At 34.5% G+C, this 25,034-nt stretch overlaps 1 protein-coding gene across 1 annotated transcript in view; it reads left to right on the forward strand.

Moving 5' to 3' along the window:
• Positions 1–25,034, forward strand: part of LOC126745020 (matrix metalloproteinase-2-like) — a 211,130-nt gene that overhangs the window by 177,028 nt on the left and 9,068 nt on the right. The window contains exons 4-9 of the mRNA XM_050452670.1: positions 8,857–9,006; positions 9,063–9,205; positions 9,264–9,428; positions 9,478–9,667; positions 9,721–9,794; positions 9,845–10,083. Coding sequence (XP_050308627.1) covers positions 8,857–9,006; positions 9,063–9,205; positions 9,264–9,428; positions 9,478–9,667; positions 9,721–9,794; positions 9,845–10,083 — 961 coding nt within the window. The remainder of the gene's footprint in view (positions 1–8,856; positions 9,007–9,062; positions 9,206–9,263; positions 9,429–9,477; positions 9,668–9,720; positions 9,795–9,844; positions 10,084–25,034) is intronic.

The raw sequence follows: 25,034 nt of genomic DNA on the forward strand, positions 1-25,034 counted from the left end.
TATTATTTAATTATAACAAAGGCAAAATTAAAAAAATATATTTTATAAATATATTATTATATTATTAATAAAATATCCTTTACCATAAGCCAAAAAATGACATGAATACAAAACATAGCCAACACCACTTAGATATAATACCAGAACAGGGCACTTACAAAAGCGATGTTATGCAATAATAAAATAGTTATAAACATTTTGTTTTAAATAAATTTATTTAGGTTTTTTGTTGGGATAATACTGCTGCTTTTCTATTTTTATCTTTTTATACATTATTTCTTTTTGCCTTACTCTCTGCATAAAATTACTAAAATCGTCCATAAACTTTTCTAAATCATGAGTTTCGTAGACTAAAGATTTTACATGTCCCCACAAGAAAAAATCGAGCGACGTTAAATCGGGTGACCTAGGAGGCCAAGAAACTGCTCCACCTCTGGCAATCCAACGGTGCCCAAACCGCTGAGCCAAATACTCGCGTACTTGTACAGCAAAGTGAGCCGGCGCTCCATCATGCTGAAACCACATTTGCTGTCTAACGTTTAGTGGAACATTTTCAAGGAGTTCTGGGAGAACTACATCCAAGAAACGCAGATAAATAGGTCCTGTTAAGCGTTTCGGTAGAAGGTCTGGCCCAATAAATAATCATCAACAATGCCTGCCCATACGTTGACAGACCAACCATTCTGATGTTTTCTTGGAAAAATTGCGTAAGGATTTTCTTCGTCCCAAACATGGCTATTCCTACTATTAAAAATACCGTCTCTTGTGAAAGAGGATTCATCGGTCCACAAAACAAATCGTAAAAAATTTGGTTGTGCAATGATGTGATCCAGAAGCCATCGACAAAATTGAACTCTAGGATGATAATCGGCTGCAGTCATACCTTGAACTTTCTGGAAGTGGTAAGGATGGAGTTGTTGCTCGTGTAGTACCCGCCAGACAGAAGCGTTACTCGTATTCATATTCTTAGCGACGTCACGTGCGCTATATGATGGTTCATCGGTAACTCGCTGAAGCACCTCTTCTTCAAATCCGACCGTTCTTACGGTTCGAGCAACACCAGTATCCATGCATCTTGGTCCTAAACATGCCTGTCTCAGCGAGCCGCCGATGAACCGCAATAAACTTTTTGTATCCAGGATGCTGTCGTTCGGGATAACGTTCATGATACAACCGCGATGCTGTTCGTGCATTGCAGTTTGTTGCTCCGTATGCCAAATGCATATCCGCCAATTCTTGATTGGTAAAGTTTTCTATTAGCAATAAATGTTTAAAAATTGTAAGCTATAAAATTTTTAAACATGACATTGATAAGCGTTGATTTTAAATAATTGTTGTTATGGTATCATGTACAAACGGTAATAATAAATGCAGCAGATCCTATTTAGGTAATTAATGTTTTTTATAAATTTTAACGCGTCTTAGGGCCGTAGTGGCGTAGTGACGCATTTCCGGACATGGGTTCCTATACTCAAATGGATTCTTCTGTTGCACTGAACAACCCCCAGAAGTTTGATCCCATAGTTCTGAAACACCCTGTTTTATTTTAGAAATATTGTAATTAGCACATACAGGCTGAGATTTCAGCTTTCATTTAACGTCTTGAGTTGTTAATTAATTCAATAGAAATTAAATTACTGATAAAATGATTATATATCTTTTTATAAAAAACCACATTCTACTTACTTATCTAACATTTTAAACTGTACCATAAGTCTACAACAAATGGATAATAAAAATGAAGAAATGAAAAATATGGTAAAAATTATAAATACATAAATTAAATAAAAGGCTGATCAAAGTAACAATAGCTATTGGTAGTCGGTTTACAGAGTTTTTTGTAATTTTCATTTTTTAAAATAACTCCTTTATATGATAGGGATAGTATGTAATATTTCTTTATTGAATTAAATATGTAAACTGTGGATATCTATTAAAGAGTTGAACATAATTTTCTGAAATAAAAATAGATAAATAGAGAGTACTAATTTGGGAATATACAGGCTGGGGAATTAAAGATTGCGCATACTAAAGTGTAAAAACCTTTTATCGAAAGAATCCAGGAACAAGAACGACTAGAAGAAATGATTTGTGGTGCCCGAGAAGTAGATTCAACATGATTAAATAAAAGTGTTTGAGAGGAAATCAGACTCAGGCAGAGGACCATAAAAATGTAACTAGTATTTCAAATAAACATGAGAACAAATATTTCAAATATTCCAAAACTTAGAAGATATTACCCGAAAATGAATGGAATTTGGTAGAACCATTATGGAAAAAGCAAATTAAAATGCAAGTTTTTTACAAAATATTCTATTTTCAGGTGAATTTTCTTTCCATTACATGGGAAACAGAATCCTTCGGTTGTTCTACAGGGTGTTCGGAAAGTAATGGGAGATAAAATAACAGTAGATTCCTTACGTCAAAATAATGTGATGAGGGCAGCTTGCCTTATCCTAACTTAAATAGTAACTGAAATACAGGGTGTCAACATAACGGGTTCCATGCGGACGGCGCCAACTAGAGCGCTCGAGACTCTGCTGAGCCTTCCGCCTCTGGACCTCATTGTGCAATTCGAGGCAATGAGGACTGCTTACAGGCTATACGTCCTCGGCATACTACGTGCTGGCGAGACCGGTCACGCAAAAATTTGGTCACGGGCCATACAGGAATGTCCTCTCCTTCTGATGACATGACTGCGAGGGATTCGTGACGCACATTGCAGGTAGAGAGGAGTGGCAGCATTCCAACAGACCTGCATTGCTAAATAGGGGGACCATCTGGTACACAGATGGCTCCAGAATGAATAACAGAACTGGATCAGGGCTTTGTGGTGAGATCCCACATACCAGTACGGCATACTCACTGGGGGAGCACGCCACTGTCTTCCAGGCCGAAGTATCGCTGTATTAAAATGCGGTCCTAAGCTGCGGACACCGCAATACAGTCGTATCAATATGCTCGGACAGCAGAGCTGCCATTAAGGCTATCACGGCCGCAAAGGTAAGCTCGAACCTTGTACTAGAGTGCATAAAAGTCCTGAAAAAACTGGTGCAGGTTGGCTGCAGGGTCCAGCACGTCTAGATACCTGGCCACGCAGGCCATGCAGGTAATAAGGAAGCGGACTCTCTTGCCAGACTGGGATCCGAATGTGCCGATGGGGCCGAAATCCATAGTTGGTATCGCCAAATGCGTTGCGGTCGCGTCAATGAAGGGTCTGCTAGACAAGTGGACCCACCGAAGATGGACTGAGTCCCCTGGTATGAGATAGGCCAAAGCGCACATAGGTGGGCCCTCTGCCTGTCTGACCAAAAATCTACTACGCCTAAAAAAACGCGAAATTCGGCTAGTGACAGGTCTTTTAACCGGTCACTGGTCACTAGCAGAAGCTATCTCCAAACTATCGGTATTGCGGATAACCCGGAATGCCGATGGTGCTGTGAGGAGGATGAAACCGTTGACCATGTAGTCGGGGAGTGCCCAGCACTCACGTGTGCCAGGTTCAAATACTTGGGTAACACTTTTAGTGTACCGAGTGACTTTAAGTCCTTCGGACCAGAGAGCCTTATCGTTTTCTCTAAGGCCGTTGGGCTCTGGTAACCCCCGGTGGGGCATGACGGGTCCATTAGGAGACCTATATGCAGAACTGCCTTGGCAGCCCACTGTTTCGACAATTCACAATTCACAAGGTGTCAAAGTATTTTCGCTTTATCGTTTTTTTCTCATAGGCCCTAAACCAATTGACATACTGACATGAAATTTAAAACATACGAGTCTTTTAAGAAGAAAAATAACATTTCGTATACATTTTTCGCGTTTTCGGTAGAGAGCGTTCGTTGCGTTAGTTTTTACTTTTTTAGAAATTTTTTTTACATGTAAAATTTAAACTTTATTAAAGTCACTAGGAGCAACCATTTTCGAAATAATCGCACTTCTAGATTTTCATAATATGTGAATGACTTATATTTATGTAAAATTAGAATAGTTACTAAATAAAAAATATATTACGACTTTTTTGTTAATTCTTATATCATGACCAGAGTAAATCGTATTTATCTATAGTATTTTTTTTATATTTCATTTTCAAATAAATATTCCAAAAACAATAATAAATAAAAAAACATACCAATAACGCTACTATAACAACTGTTTAAAATGCCCTCCATTAACTTCAATGTATTTTGAAATACGTTTAACAAATGACTACCGTATTTTAAAATGAAGATCCTCATAATTTTTTAACATATTTACAGAATTTAAAATGTTTACATTTAGTTTATTTAGATTATTTAATATCATTAACAATTGATTTCAAATATCCCCAAATACAGAAGTCCATGGGGTTTAAGTATGGACTACGCGCAGGCCAAAGCATAAGTCCTCTACGGCCAATCCAACGTTTGGTATATTGTTCGTCAAGGTAATTGCGTGCCTGTCGAGAAAAATGCGCTGTGGCGCCCCATCTTGCATAAAACACATGTTCTGCCTAACATTTAATGGTATATCTTCTAAAACACCTCCTATGGTTTTTAATAATACCACACCAAATGTTAACTTTAAATTCATGCTGGAAATGATGACTGACAACTGAATGGGGGTTTTCAGTATCCCACATATGAGCATTTCTAAAGTTAAATACGCCGCGTCTAGTAAATGTAGCCTCGTCTGTGAATAACACTCTGCTAATTGGATCTGCGTTTTGCATATTTTTAAACTGACGACAAAACTGCATTCTGGCTGGCAAATCTGGTGGAAACACTGAACTGCTGTAAAGTGGTATTCCTTCTTTCTGAAGTTTTTTACCAACACATGATTTGCTTACACCTGTAGCTGCCGCTATTCGCCTAGTACTTAACACGGGATTTTCTGCTACGCGGACTAAAATTTCTTTTTCCTGTTCTTGGGAAATATTTTTTTGCGGCCCAAAACAGGCATTTTTGGCCGAAATGATCCAGTTTCTCCTAGTCTGCTATAAATTCTTTGGAATAATTTATGGTCAACTTTTTTACTCGTTTTGAAAGTTTTATATGACATTCAAAAAGTTTGACATAAATAATTGTCTTGTTTCCAACGCCAACCATTTTCGACATAGTCACAGTTTTTCAAAAAAACTGTGATTATGTCGAAAATGGTTACTTCTAGCGACTTTAATAAGGTATACATTTTTTTATGTAAAATAAAAAAAGGAATTTATTTTGATACTTTATAAACCGATATACAGGACTGAAAAAAAAAGTTTCTAAAAAAGTAAAAACTAACGCAACGAACGCACTCTACCGAAAACGTGAAAAATGTATACGAAATGTTATTTTTCTTCTTAAAAGACTCGTATGTTTTAAATTTCATGTCAGTATGCCAATTGGTTCAGGACCTATGAGAAAAAAACGATAAAGCAAATAATACTTTGACACCCTGTGAATTGTCGAAACAGTGGGCTGCCAAGGCAGTTGTGCATATAGGTCTCCTAATGGACCCGTCATGCCCCACCGGGGGTTACCAGAGCCCAACGGCCTTAGAGAAAACGATAAGGCTCTCTGGTTCGAAAGACTTAAAGTCACTCGGTACACTAAAAGTGTTACCAAAGTATTTGAACCTGGCACGCGTGGGTGCTGGGCACTCCCCGACTACATGGTCAACGGTTTCATCCTCCTCACAGCACCATCGGCATTCCGGGTTATCCGCAATACCGATAGTTTGGAGATAGCTTCTGCTAGTGACCAGTGACCGGTTAAAAGACCTGTCACTAGCCGAATTTGGCGTTTTTTTAGGCGTAGTAGGTTTTTGGTCAGACAGGCAGAGGGCCCACCTATGTGCGCTTTGGCCTATCTCATACCAGGGGACTCAGTCCATCTTCGGTGGGTCCACTTGTCTAGCAGACCCTTCATTGACGCGACCGCAACGCATTTGGCGATACCAACTATGGATTTCGGCCCCATCGGCACATTCGGATCCCAGTCTGGCAAGAGAGTCCGCTTCCTTATTACCTGCATGGCCTGCGTGGCCAGGTATCTAGACGTGCTGGACCCTGCAGCCAACCTGCACCAGTTTTTTCAGGACTTTTATGCACTCTAGTACAAGGTTCGAGCTTACCTTTGCGGCCGTGATAGCCTTAATGGCAGCTCTGCTGTCCGAGCATATTGATACGACTGTATTGCGGTGTCCGCAGCTTAGGACCGCATTTTAATACAGCGATACTTCGGCCTGGAAGACAGTGGCGTGCTCCCCCAGTGAGTATGCCGTACTGGTATGTGGGATCTCACCACAAAGCCCTGATCCAGTTCTGTTATTCATTCTGGAGCCATCTGTGTACCAGATGGTCCCCCTATTTAGCAATGCAGGTCTGTTGGAATGCTGCCACTCCTCTCTACCTGCAATGTGCGTCACGAATCCCTCGCAGTCCACAGTCACTGGAGCCATGCAGTCACTGCCCATCAGAAGGAGAGGACATTCCTGGATGGCCTGGATTATTATTGTTTTTGGAATATTTATTTGAAAATAAAATATAAAAAAAATACTATAGATAAATACGATTTACTCTGGTCATGATATAAGAATTAACAAAAAAGTCGTAATATATTTTTTATTTAGTAACTATTCTAATTTTACATAAATATAAGTCATTCACATATTATGAAAATCTAGAAGTGCGATTATTTCGAAAATGGTTGCTCCTAGTGACTTTAATAAAGTTTAAATTTTTTATGTAAAATTAGAAAAGAAAATTATTTTGTTACTTTTCAAACCAATATACGGCTGCAAAAAAGTGAGGGGATTTAAAAAAGTAAAAACTAACGCCCAATACCGAAAACACGAAAACTGTATACGAAATTTTCTTTTTCTTTTTAAAAGACTCGTATGTTTTAAATTTCATGTCAGTATGTCAATTGGTTCAGAACCTATGAGAAAAAAACGATAAATCAAATAATACTTTGACACCCTGTATTTCAGTTACTATTAAAGTTACGATAAGGCAAGTTAACCTCAACCACATTATTTTGACATAATTAGAATCTACTGTTGTTCTATGCCCCATTATTTTCGGGACATCCTGTATATTGGTCTCGGGAAAAGAGCACAGAAGTTTTCGTATCCTCAAAAACTAATTGTTTCGGCTGGTATTTGGGGCGATGATATTATAAGGCCATTTTTTATTGATGGTACTATAAACACCTAAAAATAAGATTTAAAGAATGTGTAACAAATACTTTTTCTAACCGTCTTTTTAGTCGGACTCGCGATATTAAATGGTTTCCTAGATCTTCAGATTTGTCCCTTGATGACTTTTGTTGAAGGTTGTCTCAAGGAGACCATTTATGAACTCAAAATTAGTAGATCAACAAATGTAGAGAAGTTGCGGGAGAATATAGTTGAATGTTCCAATTTCACAGGAACTCTTTTCGAAGTACGAAGTGGCTTTAATGATAGGTTAACTTATTATTTTTCTCAAAGAAGGAGGCCTGTTTCAGCTTTTTATTTAAAGAATTAATTTTTGTTAAGGTTATTAAAAAAAAAATAATTGTACTTGTGAATAGTGTTTACATTTTTATACTTTTATCTAAGTTTATATTTTATTTTTATTACAATAACGCTTTAATTTTATTTATGCAATGCACATCATAATAAACATTTTGAGGCTACAATTTTATGTGGGTTGTAGAAAAATATTTTAGAAATGCCTAAACTTTCGCCCAATATTTTGTAAAACGTGTTATTTAAAAACAATGACGTAGCAAGCGAGTACCAGAGCTCACGAAATATATGGTTGCGCATTTTCATATTTCGCCTTTAAGCACCTCTCTATGCGTAATGATCAATTCCTCAACATCTATAAATATAATGTAGCCATTTTATAGTTTTTATACCTTTCCTGCATATAAAATTTTACGATTGCAAAATATTTTTTTTTAAACAACTGTGTCGAAATTTTTAGAGTTTGCTACGCTCAAACGTCAAACTTCTCTCTTTTCTTTTTCAACTCAAAGTTTACACTTTGACTAGAGCTAGTAAAATTAAAATTATGACCATATCTATTTAATATTATAGTAATTTTTTCTTCACTTTAGAAAATGATATTTTATAATTATTATGAACATTGCTCACAAAAGTAAGACAAATATTTGTTGAACTTCTGGTTCGTGAATGAAAATATTAGTATAAAGATTACTGTCTTTGGAACAAATAAGATTGTCAATGTTCGGCTGTTAAAAACTTGCAGCATAAATGTTAAACAGCAGGTCAAGTATGGACCACTGGGAAATTCTAGCAATTATATTTAGAGGCTGGGAGATATCGTTATCTGTGGTAGCGCGTTGAATATGATCCGCCATAAATAGGAAATTTTCTCAGTAATGGCCTTCTTAAACGGAACTACTGATTTTAAATGTAATATAATCCTATTTGCCCATGATTGTATAGTAAAATCCTGTTTGCTTTTGTTGTACAATATTTTTTGAAAGAAGCATGTATACATTTTTTCGCCGAAATTTGCTTTATTAGTGACATATATTATAGTTCTTTAAACAGTGATGAGTTTGGAAAGAGGATTTTTGTTTCAAGGTACTTACTATAAGCTGGTAAAAAACAAGTTGTCATGCTTCCGTTTCCTTTTACGACAAATCGCTTGAATACATTTATAAGATTTTCAATAATTATTTTTCTACCATATTCAAACCATCATAAAACAAACATAAAATGGTTTGCCAAAAATAAATATATAAAGATATTCTTCTGATTACAAGAATATCTATTATTTTACTTTAAATATAAATTTAATATAAATAAGACAATTGTTTGGTTGAAAGAATATGTTATTCATTTTTTGCTACTATTGAACCTAATTGCTGCCATTTTTTTCAGTTTAAGATCTAAATCATTAGCAGAAGATCTAGATCCTTATGAAGTAAAGTATGTAATTGCCAAGGCTTTGGAAGTCTGGTCTAAACACTCGAGACTGACCTTCACTGAAGTAGACAGCGATAGGGCGGATATTCTTATTTATTTTTATAGGTAAATATCTTTAAACTTATACATGATTTATTTTTAAATATTAATATTGACTTCAGGAGAGACCATGGAGACAATTTCCCCTTTGATGGCAAAGGAGTTATTCTTGCTCACGCCTTTTTCCCCACTGGAACCCGATCGAGTGTGGACGTTCATTTTGACGCGGATGAAACCTGGACTACCTCAACCGATAGCGAACAGGGTATAGACATTTACATTATTAATTTTCCTCCTAAATGAATTTATAATTAATATTATAGGTACAAACCTGTTTAATGTAGCAGCCCACGAGATTGGTCATGCCCTAGGTTTGTCACATTCAAATGTAGAGGGTGCTCTTATGTACCCTTGGTATTCTGAGCTGAAGGGTGGTTTTGACTATGAGCTTCCTGATGATGACAAGTTGGCTATAAGATTTTTATATGGTAAAATATTTTGTTATGCACTTGAATTTATATTAATAAGTTAAAATAGGTTCGAAGGACCAAAAGCAGTGGGGCCGCATTCCTCAGTATTATCCAGGACCGCCACGACCAGCACCTACCACAACCACTACTACTACCACCACAACTACCATTAGGCCGTATATAACACAACCAAGAAGAAATTTAAATCCGCATTATCCGTATGATCCACGGTATCCTGACGGCAAGCACCCATATAAGTAAGTAGGAAATAAAGAAAATATAATTCTATAATAATTAATATAATTTTTAGGCCTCATTACCCGTATAAACCAATGAATCCTAATAAAAAGCCTACACACCATCATCATAAACATACACCACCAGGTAAAATATATTAATAATAACTAGAATCGAATATACAAAATATATTTTAGGTCGGTATCCTCCTTATGTTCCAACCACTACCACAACAACTGCCAAAACTACCAAACACCATCATCACCAGACAACAACAAGGCATAACCGACATCAACCGTCCTCTTCACCGCCAAAAGAATATCATCCTACTACCAATACCGGCCATGGAAATCGGAAAAGTCCACCCAAAACCTGTGATACTTCGTACGATGCAGTAGCTGTGATTAGAAGAGAATTGTTTATTTTTAAGGATGAGGTAGGTATAGTAATTTGATTAGGGTATCCATTTTCTAATCTCACCGTTAAATGCTTATACTTGCGTCAAAGTTGAACTTAAAGAGAAGTTTATGACATTTGTCTCAGGAGAAACCACATAAGAGATTAAGAGACATTAAGAGAATTTCACATCCTGAAAAATACATTAAAATTCAATACAAGTTCGTGGCAAAGCTTCCAACCATTCCCACTTCTGCGTGCCTCTGAGAGGGGAAATGCATATGGAAACCGCACAAGGAATTAGTCTACGTTCCATTTTAATTAGTAGGAGGAGTAGGAGAAACGCTGTCGTTCTCGTTTTAAATTAGCACTTATTTTTTTAAATTGCAAGTGAATATTATGATTTCCGCACCCACGACTTGACTTGGCCAGGCGTGTATAATGAATGACATGATGGCAGTAGCGGTTGAATGTCCTTGGTAATACTGACACAAATAAAACACACATATGGGTTGTGACTTAAGATTTAAGTGTTAAGAAAAGATGTCTAGGTATCGTTAGAATCTTCTTCTTATAGCTCCTATCCGTTTCGAATGTTGACTATCATACATGCTATCTTAACTTTGTTCACTGCAGTCGGGAACAACTCAGTTGTACTAATGCCAAACCAGGTTTTAAGTTTTTTAACCATGATATTTGCCTTCTACTCACACTGTGTTTTCTACTACTTTTTTTTCTTGCAAGATAGTCTACAATAAGTAAATTCGTTTTTAGATCTCATTAAAGTAAATGCGGGCTGAATGGGGTACTTAAGGTTTAAATGAGGATTACCACCAAATTTGTGACTTTAAAAATCTCAAAATAAGGCATATATCATTGTTATAGTATTAACTCTTTACTAAAATAACTTAAAGTTTCTACTAAACTTAAACTAAAAAAATTTACTGATAAAATTCGCAAATTAATACGGCTACGTCATCTTTATCTTCTACGCCTGCGCATGAACTGTGTGCCTATTTATGCCAACTAGACCAGCTTATACATACTGTGGAACTGGAATAAAAGTCTCCGCAGTACAAGCAGGGAGTGCCACTATATTTCCCTTTTGAATCTATCTCTATTTTCTTAGTGTTTTTCGATTTTAATTTCTTATCGTCTCTGCTTATTATCGACTATTTTTCTTTTCATTTTATAACAGCAGTTTTGCCTCCCTTTTTTGTCACTGCTTTTTTGGATTGACATACCCTAGACACTGGTAAGATTTCTTTGGGACTCACAAACTTAAAACTATGAGGCTCAGGTATCTTCTCTCTAGTAGACGACTTTGGTTGAGGCTCCGGCGCGGCGTCCCCTTTCTAGTGAAGGGCTCTTGCTGAGGCTCGGGTCTTCTCGTTGATGGATTGTATAATGTTATTATTCCTATTTCTTTAAATAGGTCCCCCTTTGACTTTAGCCTTATTAGGATCAATTTCTACGTCAAAAAATCTGCGTATTAAAAAACCGTCCATATCCACAGGCCCTACGCCGGTTGCTTTAAAACTATTTATTGCAATACCCATTGTTGCTGCTTTTATATATGCACCATTGAATAAGGAGGAAATTTGTTTAAATGTTAGTACCCGCCCAGGATGTGTTTTAAGCATTTTTCTGACTTTTTCATCACCATAATATGCACTTAATGGCTTCATGAATGCAACATCTAAAGCCTGTAGTTCATGGGTGCAATAGGTTAGAAAACATAGTATTTAGACTCCATGTTCCATGATCGTCAAGCAGAAGCAGGACTGGTTTTTTTAAAGCTCTAGAAAACGTAACAAACATCTTAAATCATGAAAAAACCAATGATTTATTTATCGACCCGATTTGATTCAGCTGAACCCATCCACCAGGCACGAGACCATCCATAAACCCCTGTTGCATTTATTTCCTGGGAAATATTAGCATAGGAGGCATGTAGATAAAGGTTCTAATTTGGCGCTTTCCTTTTAAAGCTAGGATTTTAGAATATCACTGATTGATCTTAATTTCCGTTTCGTCTACGTTGTAGCTTTTTTCCGCTGTTAGGTTGTATTTCTGGACAATTTTTTCCAATAGCGTAAAGAATTGTTGTGCAGCCACCATGTTAAAGCCCATTCCAGATTGATGCTTTTTTGTGCCTATCTAAAAACTCACGGATCCATCCTTGACCATCTATGTTATGAATTTTGCTAAATGTGTGCTTAATCTTATTTTGTTCGGCAAGTTCAAAAGCAAGTTGCTTACATTCTATTATAGTCAATCCAAACAATCTTTCTTCCTTATCTTTAAAATAGTTAACTAGTTCTACTTTTTGTTCTGGAGTGAAAACGGGCTTTATAGAATCTAATTCATTTAAAACCGTATAACCTGCATTATCTCGTTTCTTTCTTACGCGTCGCTCCAAAGCTATCTAAAGAACATCAAACGCCATCGGGGTAACCTGTTTTACTCTTCCTATCCTACCAGTTCCTTTTTCTTACCCATTCTGCTAAGAATATCGATATTTTTTATGTGGTCTGTCCATGGTATTTTCAATAGTGGATATGGAAAATAGTATAGAAGAAAGTGACAGCATAAACAGTCTTATCTTGATGTTTGATGGCTTGTAAACGCAAGTCTTATCTTGCTGAATGCAGTCCAGACCTTTTTAATTTAATTTCGTATTTTCGGGTTCCATTGCTCATCACTAAAGTTCCGAGATAGGTAATACTGCTCAGATTATACTGATAACTGACAGTTATTATTCTTGTCTTTGCTTATAAGCATTAGTTTTTTTTATTGTGAATGTTTAGACCATACAGTGACCGCCTAAAGTTTCACATAAATTCGATTAAAATTAGAGACATGATTTTTTGAGAAAACGCTCGGTCCCGTCGATTTTTATTTTATATTGCGGATTAATTCACATAAATTTTTGTATACAGGGTGGAACAAAAAAAAGATATGACGTCATTGGTCATTATTTAAATAGAATGCTATATTTTTTCTTGAATTTATGAAATATAGGCGAAATTCCAAGCAAGTTTCGTATAACATACCTTATCGCAAAACTCAACTGTTACCGAAATATTTACATTTAAATAACAAGAAAACAAAGAAGTACGTCAATTTACAAATTAAGGTAAAATCGAGAATAAAAATAATGTTATAAACACATATAGACACACACACATAGTTGCACTTGTAAAGAATCTTTATTTTCGAATGTCACTGTCAGTTCAAACATTAATAGTTCTTATCAGAATAAATTATAGCTAATTTAACGGAAACCCAACGAATTGAAATTTTGATGATGCTAGGGTACGGGGATCGAGTGCGCACGCAAAAAGAAGTAAGTAAACTGTTTAATGCCAAATACCCAACCAATGTTAGGGATTTGCCAAGATCAGGTCTTCCAAAAATTTCTGAAGAAACAAAATTAAACCTTCTGCTCTTCGTCGAAGAAAATCCGAACAATGCAAGTTCTCAAATTTCAGTTGATAATAATATAGCCGGAACATCAGTAAGACGCATCTTAAAAGCAAATAAATACCACCCTTATAAAATTAGACTTATACATGAATTAAATGAGGACGATCCTGATCAAAGAAACCCATTTTGCGAGCAAATGATGAACATTTGCAATAATAAACGTCAGTTTGTGTTACGAGTTTTGTTTTCGGATGAAGCAACTTTTTGTTTAAACGGTGTCGTAAATCGGCAAAATTGTCGGTACTGGTCAGTGTCAAATCCACACTGGGCAACTTAGGCTCCTATACAATACCGTAAATCTATTAATGTTTGGGCTGGTATCGTGGAAAATAAAGTAATAGAGCCATACTTTTTCGAAGAAAACTTAACAGGACAACGCTGTTTGAATTTTCTTCAAGAAGGTCTTATCCTTGCTTTCCCAATAAACATTTGCCGCAACTTATAGTAACACACAAGATATATTAAGGGTTGTATAAAGGTAACAAAGATATATAAGCAAGTTTTGGGGTTTTATAAAATTACTCTAGTAATATTTTATGTTTATAGTGTTACTGTAACCTACAGATATATAATGTGGTGATATAGCGTTTTCCATTATTTATATAACTCGGTTACCTTAGTTATATAGGAGTGATTATGTTTACTCTTATAAAAGTTAGTGTTTTTCAAATTAAATTATATCACTCTTAGTGATGGTTGTCCCCTTTATAAAACTTAATAAGCTTTGGTAACACATTTTACCCTTATATACTCTTAATGACATAACCTTACAAAAATCAAATAACCAATTTATTTTTTTACTTTATTATGATGTAAGTAATAATAAGGTAACTAGGTACCTACTTAACAAGCAAAAATTAGTTTATAGTTGTTGCTATTAAATATGAGTTATAATTGGAAAAAAATGAAGTTTAGCACTTCTTTTCGTCGCAAAGTTGCAAAAAATTTTAGCAAAATTCTGACTGGTGATGAAAAAAAGTTTTTATCCGAGAAAGAATATGTAAACCCTATCAGTTTAGCGAAGCATCCACAAGGGCCTACAATAGAAGTTCCAAAATCTCCAACAGTACCTTATGATGAATCTCTGGAAGATTGTGCAGAAAGAGCTAGTAACAACGAGAACATTGATAAATGGTTAGTTGAACTTGGCGATGACGATGTTTCAGGCCATGAAGAGCAGGAGGTATTGGAACGAGAAAAAAATTAACAATTTAAGCATGATCTCCAAAAATGGGCATGTAATTTTAATATTACACAGAGAGCGTTAAAAGAAGTAATGAGAATTACTAACAAACGTTTACCAAATGTATTACCAACAGATCCAAGAACATTGTTAGGAACTTCTACAATAATTTCAATTCAACAAATGGGAGAAAATGGATACTATTGGCATCAAGGCTTTGGATTTTGTTTAAATCAATGTCAAGAGAGCCTTCAGAATATATCAAATATTTCCTTGTATATTAACATAGACGGGTTGCCAATATATAAAAGCTTTAAGGACGAATTCTGGCCAATACTGTTTAATATTTTTGAAGTACCTCAATTAACGCCAATGGCAATTGGTATTTATAGTGGAAAAAGCAAACCACCGGTGTTGAAAGGTTTTTGATGCCTTTTGTTGAGGAAATAAATCATATTTTAGAAGAGAACGTATTTGAGAAGAGAAAATATACTTAATTATGTTAAACATTACTTTAGTTAGCTGAGGTCTCGTATTTATTAGGAAAAAATCAAATTTTGGTCAAAACTTAATTATTTGAAGTAAAGTGAGTGTCTTTAATTTTTCTATTTGCGGCACGTCTTGCCTGCCTGTAGTCATAGGGTTATATAAAGGTGTCTTATAGTTCGTTAAGTTATATACCATCACTAATAGTTATTTAACAGCTCTTTGAGTGACATAATGCTTTCGAAATGGTATATAACGTTACTTAGACTTCCGCCATGATTGTTTTGAAAAATAAACATAAACATAAAAAAGAAGTACCGAAAAATCAATATATTTCACTTATTTTGTAGAAATTCATCACGATTTTACTATTTATGGTTCAACTATTTCACGAAACAAAGGCACCCGACAATAAATCGTGTAATATTAAAAAAATTAAAGGTTATGATTTCATTAATATCTAAATGCAATATAAAAAATACTAGTATTATTTTTTCATCAAAATAATAGTAAGTATTTTGATGGCCCCTATATTTTTTCGAAGTGAATTAGTTACATTTACAGTAAAAAATCATTCGCACATACATTTTTAGATACAAATTACTCTTAATTTCATTATCTCAAGGTAAAAAATTATTTTCTATCTCCTCCATTTTTAATTTGTTATACCTAGTATCTCATGATTCTCATGTCACCAAAGTGACAAGTCATTGTATTATTGTTTTTGAGAGGCAGAAAAGAACCACAACGGTATGCCAATGTGTATAACAGAGAAAAAACATATTTATATTTAGAAACATCTGACAAGACGTGAAAAGTGACAAGTGACATATGAGAGAAAATAGTATATAGAACTATTTTGAACACTCTTATAGGCAAAGTATATAAGAGTAACCACAAAATTTTCAACACTAGTTTATATCGCTTAAGTTTCTTAAAGGTTCTTCTGGTAAGTTTTATAGCGGTTACGGAAATAGTTTGGTTACTGTTGACTCACAACTTAAACGTTTATAACGTTACCAAGTATGGGTTGCCGATACCCTTATAAACTCCCCATTTAGGATCTTTCACAGGTTTATAGGAGTAACGGAAATATTTCGGTTACTATTTATATAGCTGTAGGGTATATAAGGAAGGTGATATAACAGTTGCCACAAATATTATAAAACCAAAAATGTTTATTGGGTTGGCTACACTATAACCAGATGAACAAGACCCTGCTGTCCGGAAAGATAATTTGTTGTTTCAGCAAGACGGCGCAGACGGCGCACCGCCACATTTCTTTCGAGATGTCCGTAATTACTTGGATACAGTGTTCCCAGAAAGATGGATAGGACGAAGAGGGCCAATAGAGTGACCGGCCAGGTCACCAGACCTAAATACCTGCGACTATTTTCTATGGGGGTACCTGAAAAGTAAAGTTTATATTGAGAAGACAAACAACGTAGAAGATTTGAAAAATAGAATTAGATATGAAATTAGACGAACCTTAGGCGGTCACTGTATACCTTGTTCACTGCACTCTGTTCTCTGTCGAAAAAAACTACTGAATATTGTTCACTTTTTCTCTATTCGGATATATTCCTAAAACTGTGTGTTGTAAGGCTTCTCTAAACATAAATTTTGAATAAATATTAAACAATAATGGGGAGAGAGTGCAGCCCTACCTGACATCTCTCAATGCCTTTATTTCGTCTGCTGTCTCATTTGCGATTCTGACAAAAGCTGCTCTTAGTACAGGTTGACTATTACGTTGATGTCTCTTCCATCCAAGCCTAAATTTTTCAGAATTTCTAACATTTTTCGATGTTACCCTATCAAAAGCTGAAACCAAACTATGTAGGTGCTATTTGCTCTTTACAGATCCTGTAGATTTTCCTGTGTATGATTTTTACAAATAGTTTCAGTAGATGGCTTATCACACCTATTGTTCTAAAGTATTCACACTTTTTAGCTCCTGATTAGATTAGCTCCTCAAGATAGACTCCAATGTGAGCCACTCGAATAGAATCTTATCAGAACTGTAGATCTTATTAACACATTTGTTAACCACCACATCTGCCGTCTAAAGCATAAAAGTGGTTAAGTGACAGTTTCGTCAATATTGAGTTTTTTATATTAATGGATTCGTTATGGAATCCTATAAGTCACTATTCTTTTTAGTTCACAAAAACAAGTATTGTTTGTTAATAATAACGATGCAAGATTACCTATGCAGGAGAGAATCAATATAAAATGAAATAGTAAAACTTGATTTTCTCGGATTTAACTTGAATGCAGTTAGCCAATTTTATGCTTTGAAATGGCATACATGCTGTCTTTATCAAAAAGTTTCAAGAACTCTATATTTCCATTATCCGGTCCCGGGGATTTTTCTTCCTTCATTCATTTTATTGCTGCTCTGACCTCGTCAAGGAGGATATCTAGACCTGTGTTATTATCTACTTTGCGAGTCATAAAAGAGTTGTTCTGTGAATGTTTTCCGTGTCTGTGTCAAGTCAGCAACATTAGTTATAGGTCTTTCCTTATTGTTGGTTAGGGTGGACAGATGTTTAAGTTTAGATGTCACACTCTTTAATGTTTGTTGTAAGCGCTGTTAAGTATCATTTCTGTAGTATGCGCTATAATGGTCTCTCTTTTTGCTTCATCGTTCCACCAAATTTCAAAATCTCGTCGGTCATTCCGGTTTTCTTTTTTATTTTATCTGGTTGTAACAAGCCGTCTTAAATGTTCTTTATCGTTAGAATAATGTCATTTTATATATTGAATAAATGCAAGGAATTAACGTATTCTTGCATTTTTTTCTTAAATTGTCAGCCTGAACTGAATACAGTCCTAAAATGATATAAACCTAAACTAGATAAATAAATAAAACGTTTATTTAGCACTTGGCTAGCGTAAAGCTATTACATAGTAATAATAATACCTATACTTATTAGTTAGTTCCTTAAATACACCATAAGATTTTTATTAAAACTCTTTAGTGAATCTACATTTTTCATTCATTCGGGCAAGGAATTATAAGATTGAATTCCACTGTAAAACAATGATTTTTGTAAAGCTATCGTCCTTACCCTGGGGATGATAAATTGATTATTTGACCTCAAATTATGATCATGAAAGTTCTCTCTAGTTATTAGATATGACTTTAAATAGGCTGGTTGTAAGCTGTTCACAATTTTAAAGATTAAAATATAATTTGCCTTTTCAATAAATCGCTTAAAATCTTGGCATGTCTAGTAGTAAACATGCTTTGAATAGATGTGTATATTTATCACAATTTAATAAAAGGCGCATAACTTTATTTTGTTGAAGTTGTAATCTATGGATATTTTTTTATGCAAGAAATTAACAAAGAGCTTGCATATAAAAAATGGGGAAAAATAATAGTGTTAAAACTAACATTTTGGCCCACGGAGACAGAGATTTTGAAATAAAACAGAAAAATCAATTTTTTTTTTCAATTTTTTTACACATATAATCAACATGATTACTGAATGTTAGTTGTGGGTCTAACATTACACCTAAATACTAGACACAAAAGCAATATCCTCTCCATTTATATAAATCTTTTGACCCAACGCACAATATTTTTGACACCATGTTTTAGACCCAATTATCATACATTTTGTTTTTAAACTATTTAATTTAATTTTATACACAGTCACTAATATAAAATTTGAAATTCATCGTTTAGAGGTTTTGTTCTAAAAAATACTTTTTAGGCAGAAATGAATGTCATTTACATAAATAATGAATAGTAGTGGCCCTAGCACACTTCCTTGTGGGACACCCCATACACTTTCCTTTAACGATGATTTTTTATTATTAACCCTAGTGCAGTGAGATCTACGCTACAGAAATCTTTTATCCAGTTTAGAGACACTTTAGAGACTACTTAGACCTAAAGACTTAGACTTAAAGTCTAAGCTTTAAGTCGACAAAAACACTTAGGATTACCTTAGACTCCGACACCTCTTTTCCAATTTGCACACACATACTGTAGAGCTGATTCACATGCATGTTGGCTCCTAAATCCCAATTATCCTTCATATAATAAACCGTTAGTCTCAAAATAGTTCTTTAACAGTCCACAAACAACCGTCTCTAGAATTTTATCCAGAACTGGTAATTAGTTGATAGGACGGAGGTCACTTGTAGTGTGTGAGTGTCACACATACATGGTGTTAAAACCTTGGGTATAGAAACTATGACACTACTTTTTAATTTATCTGGAAAATTTTCCGTTTTTATTGACTTATTCACTAGGTATAGAAGTGGGTAGCCCACGACACAAAACAGGTCATTAATCCATTTACGCCTACCTTCCTTTTAAAAGGATTTCAAAAAGAAACCTGTATTTTTTTGATTCAGCTGACGGTTTGAAGATGTCGCCAGTGTCACATTATATTTAGTTAACATCTTAAACAAGGTCAATCGCGATCGTTAGGATTTTGTTAATTTTACCTAGTGACGAATAAAACACGCTGTGTTTCTAGTGATTTTGCAATGAGTGACTCAAGGTAAGATATGTTAAAACTCGTTTATTTTGATTGTTTTTAACAAATAACATAACATACTGACCTTTTTATATATTTGTGGTTATGTTTCATACTTCTTGATCAATCCAGGAGCGTTCAATTAAACGAGTCCTTTTAAAAGGACGGTAGGATTATATACTACTATGTGGTTTTTTACAGGTATTGGAAAAAGCCACTAACCATGGCAGAAATCTTAGAGGAATTGGAGCATGACTCTACGTCGGACATTCCTACAAGCATTACAATTTTTCCACCCGAAAATGCCAACGAAAACTGCGATACCAATGAAGATTCTGGGGCTGAAGACGATGTAGTACCAAATAATTTACCCGGAGTGCAACTAAGGGCCCCGGCGGAAATTGAATTTGACGTAGAAGGTGAAGACGACTGGGACAGTGGTGACGATCTACCACTATCCACTTTTGTTGAAAGGCGACCTAAACACATAAAGACGTTTGACTATACTCTTAATAAAGATTTAGAGTCTACGTTTATGCAATGGCAATCAGTTCAAACTGCACAAAGCAATCGTTCCCCTGGAAATATTTTCAAGCTGTTCTTTGATGAGAACTTGGTAGGAGAAATTGTCAATTTTACCAATATTTATGCACAGCAAAAAAACCGCCCCGGTAACGTTACTGCAGACGAGATGTACTGCTTCATAGGGGTGTTACTTGTCAGTGGATATACAACTGTTCCAAGGCGACATATTTATTGGCAAAATTGCAACGATACCCAGAATAAACTTATATTAGCCGCTATTTCCAGAGATAGATTTCAATTCATAATGAGTAATCTTCATTGCAGTGATAATACTTCCCTTGATAAAAAAGTACTCTAAACTGCTCTTTTCAAGAGCCTAAATAAAAAATTTTTTGATTATGCCCCAGTTGAAGAGAATCACAGCCTTGATGAGGCCATGATACCGTATTTTGGGAGACATAGCGGTAAGCAATTTATTCGAGGCAAGCCTATAAGGTGGGGGTATAAATTTTGGGTAGGTACCCTACGCCTTGGATACATTGTTTAATTTGATCCCTACCAAGGTGCGTCGACAACAATTTCGGACAAATATAAACACCTGGGTTTGGGAGCGTCACTTGTTCTCCAATATGCAGATGTTTTACAGAAAATGCCTTACCAGCCCTTACACATATTTTTTGACAATTTTTTTACATCTTTGTCACTTCTAAAGGAGCTAAAATTGAGGAACATCAAGGCAACTGGTACTATACGTGAAAACCGGATCCCACAATCTCCATTTACCAATGCGGCAGTTCTGAAGAAAAAGACACGAGGTACATTTGAATGGGGTGTTGCCGATAATGAAATCGCATTATCTAAATGGAATGACAACAGCGTTGTTACTTTAGCCACCAATGCATGTTCAGTTTTGCCAGTAAATAAGGTCAAACGATTTTCACAGGCTGAAAAAAAGCATGTTTATATAAATCAGCCTCAATTGATCAAGGCATACAACGAAAATATGGGAGGTGTAGACCGTAGTGACAAAGACATAGGAATAATGGTGGTACTCTTTACCAACTTCAGTTTAGAAGGGACCTAGGGATATAGCTGCTCGAAACGTACAGGAAAACAACTAAGAGAGGACCTTCGAAATTGCCATTAGTTTTTAAGTTTAGGTTTTAAGTATTTAGCTAAGCATGTAAGATATATATATTGTAAGATATATAAACATATTTTGAAGTCTTTACTTATTTTTTTAATAGTAGCCCTTTATCCTACCGTCCTTTTAAAAGGACCGCCGTTTTTTCCAAAACTGGAAATTGAAAAAAAAAATCATGATTTTTTCTCGACTAATGGGACCTTCTATTGACCGTTTTTAAGAAAAAAATATACAAATTCGGAAAAATATAGTTTCAGGGTCCTTAGAACATTGAAAGGCCTTTCAATGTTCTAAGTCAGGGTCAAATGGGTTAACTAGTTTTATTGACAGATTATTGTCACTAGTGCTTTTGTTTATTATATACTAGTTTTCTGAGTTGAGACAACGTTAAGGTTTCAAAGTTTGAGAAAATACACTCCACTCCATTACTGTTTGATTTCAATGCTTTCGGGTATTTCTTGTAAACTGTCAGCATAAAAGTTGTTTATATTCTCCTTCACACTATTAAAATATTGACCAAAATCAAGTGTTGAATAATCTGCAGATTTATTCCCACTACCAGCTAGTGGCTTTAAAGTGGACCACATCTTTTTAGAGTTGCCTTTGCACTCATTTCATTTCTTAAAACAGACACCACATTACTTTTTTCTTTTTTATAGTTAACCCAGTCATTTTCCAATATAGTGATAGGACATTTTTTATATGCGTTATCTCCAATATTTTGCGCTTTTTTTACTTTATCTGTTATCCACGAACATCATTTAGATTTATTTTGTCTTTGTTGGAGTGGAGCATATTTATCTACGGCACGCTGTATGATGGTCAAAAAGTCGTTATAAATCACATTAACATCTGTAGAAAAGTAATTCCAATCTTGTCCCACAGATTAGGTGGATTTTTAAAAAATAAAAAAAAACATTTTTCCAAAACTGAAGGAATTGTATCAAAAATGCATATTTTTTAAAACGTTATAAATGACATGAAAAAGTGAAATAATAAAAATACACCCTGAATGGATTATTGGCAAATATTCAAATATGTGTGTCAACGTTTATAAATTATTAGATATTATGCTATTTTTATGGTTATTCCCATCTGACACATTTGGAAATAGGTTTTCATAAATAAATTAATTTCAACTCAATCAGCTTTTCATCATACATTTTTTTAAATATTTTTCTTTTCAAAACCTCTACATTATGTGCTATATGTATGGAATTAAGAGTTCTCTCTGATGCACTAGTATTGTTTCCTTATAACAGGCTTATAACTTCTAAAACCACTTTTTTATATGTTTCGTGGATTAACATTTTGTATTCCATCGTTCTCTACACCACTATTAGCAACCTAATTGCTTAACAACTTTTTGATATTTTTTTAAAATTTATAGTTGCGCTGCAACTTTAATGCATAGCATTAAGTCACGAACCTCATAAAAGTCATAACTTTAAACAAGATTAAAATAAAAAATTGCGTTTGTTAAAGTCTCTCAAGAGACAGACTTGTGAGCGGGACGGAATATGCCAAGCATACGAACGGTTTCAGTCTACACCTAGCGATTATTTTTTATGTTCGTATATTGATCGAGCAAATCGAGTTCTCTCTTTTTGTAACGTAGGACAAAATACTTGATATACATTGTGTTTTATTGCTTTATATATTTTTATCAGACGTAATAAAACTAACACTCCGTAAAGACGTGAAATATGACACCATTTAAAAATCGACAGTTTTCTGAAGGCAATAATGTGTTAAAACATAATATACTTATAAATTTTAACTTTTTTGTATGATGATGCTTTTTTTAAAGCAAAACCTATAACCTAACTTTTATTTTAAACTTATTATAATTTTTCTTGAGGCCGAGAATTCTTGTTTAATTTTAACAATTTTGATTGGCTACTCAAGAAAGTGTAATAACGAATATATCGTGGGTTCACAACTCACACTGTGGAATCGAAATGCAAATCTTGATATATTTGAAACAAAATAAGTTTTTTAAGCCGAACTGTGTCAAACTTTTAAATTTCATTTATATTCTACAACGTGTTTTACCTTTTAGCGATAAATTTTAAAAGAATTAATTTCAATAGTCGTCTTTAAAATATTTCTTTTTTTATAGCTATAATTGAACATAATTTGAAACGAAGGCTTTATAATAAAATAGCTACCAAAATCACTAACCACTAAAAATCAAAAACTACGAATCTTTGAAAATTGTTATAACAATTTAAACAGTGGAGAACTATTATAATATTCTATTAAAAAAAATAGCATAAATCGGAATCAAAAAGTGCTTGTGAAACATCAAAAAGTATGAAACGGTATTTTCATTATGGCCATAGACTAGCGAAGACTATACCAACGAAAGAATGGTTATTTGAGTTTCTGAGATTCTTTTTTCGTGAAACAAGTGAATTTATCCCTATAGATTAAATATAAAATAGTCTGGTGAACAAAGGTATTTAAAGACAATTAGTTGAAAGTTTGAAAGTTTATTTGGAAGATATTGAAATTAAACACATTTGAATTAATTTGGGAAACACTGCTGAAACTTCTTAATAACAGTATAATAATTTGTACTTATGTTGCTCTTTAGAATTGTTGCTCTTGCATGCAGTTCGACAACGCTTTCCTGGTTCAGAACGTTATTCCCTGATTTAAATACGCCTTTTTAATATATACCAAATATGCTCGATAGGATTTAAGTCTGGGGATTGCGCAGGCCATGGCAATGTCTAAATATTGTGGTGCTCCAAAAAGTCTCTAGCGATTTTTGCAATATGCGGACGTGTATTGCCACTCATAAGTACAAAATTGTTACCAAATTCTGAAGGTAGTGGATGAACAATGGGTTTCAGAATTTAATCCCGAGATTCGTTTTTTGTTCAAATGCTTTAATCCAGGACCAGATTAATCCTATTGAAACTTCAATGTCAAACAACCCAATTTAAAACTTACATCTTAACTGGTTGGTAGTAATAGTGAATGGTAAAGTGGATTTTGAGGTTATGAGGATCAATTTTGGTGAGTCTTATTTTTATTCTCTATAGATCACAAGTGTGAGATCTTGATACTTCTCTGAACTGCCTTGAGTGTTTCCTGGACCGCTTGATAATTAAAAAAAAATAGCATCACTGATGATTTTAATGTTAAGTTTAATTTGAACCAGACTCAATCTTGGGGGGTGATTGATCTCTTTTCTAGTTTTAGGCTTCCTCCTTTTATTAAAAATACTACAAGGGGTGTGAATTGACATGATAATATATTTACTTCGACATTTTTAGTTCGAATGATAGTGCTAATAAGTTTACCTGATCATATGGAATTAATATTAATGTTTGGTAATGCCTGAAGGCCAATAAACCTATCATGTATCGGTTCTGTTGCTTCCGTTGGACCAGTATGTCTTTCTCTCACTTCACCAGTCTCTTTAAATATCAACCTTTCTATAGTGCTCTTGATTTTAATTTAGAGCTTCTGCGACGCCAGAGATGTTATAATGCACTGTATTGTAACAAATGTAAAATTCAAGATTTACAACAGGTCGTAACTGTGTTTAACGATTTGTCTTTACATATTAATTATGTTGCACGTCCAATTATAACAAATCCTAACTACACTAGCAGTGAAAATTGTAATGAATGCATTTTTCAGTATACCTA

This window comes from Anthonomus grandis, chromosome 15 (assembly GCF_022605725.1).
Source record: "Anthonomus grandis grandis chromosome 15, icAntGran1.3, whole genome shotgun sequence".
In the NCBI taxonomy this organism is placed as follows: domain Eukaryota; kingdom Metazoa; phylum Arthropoda; class Insecta; order Coleoptera; family Curculionidae; genus Anthonomus; species Anthonomus grandis.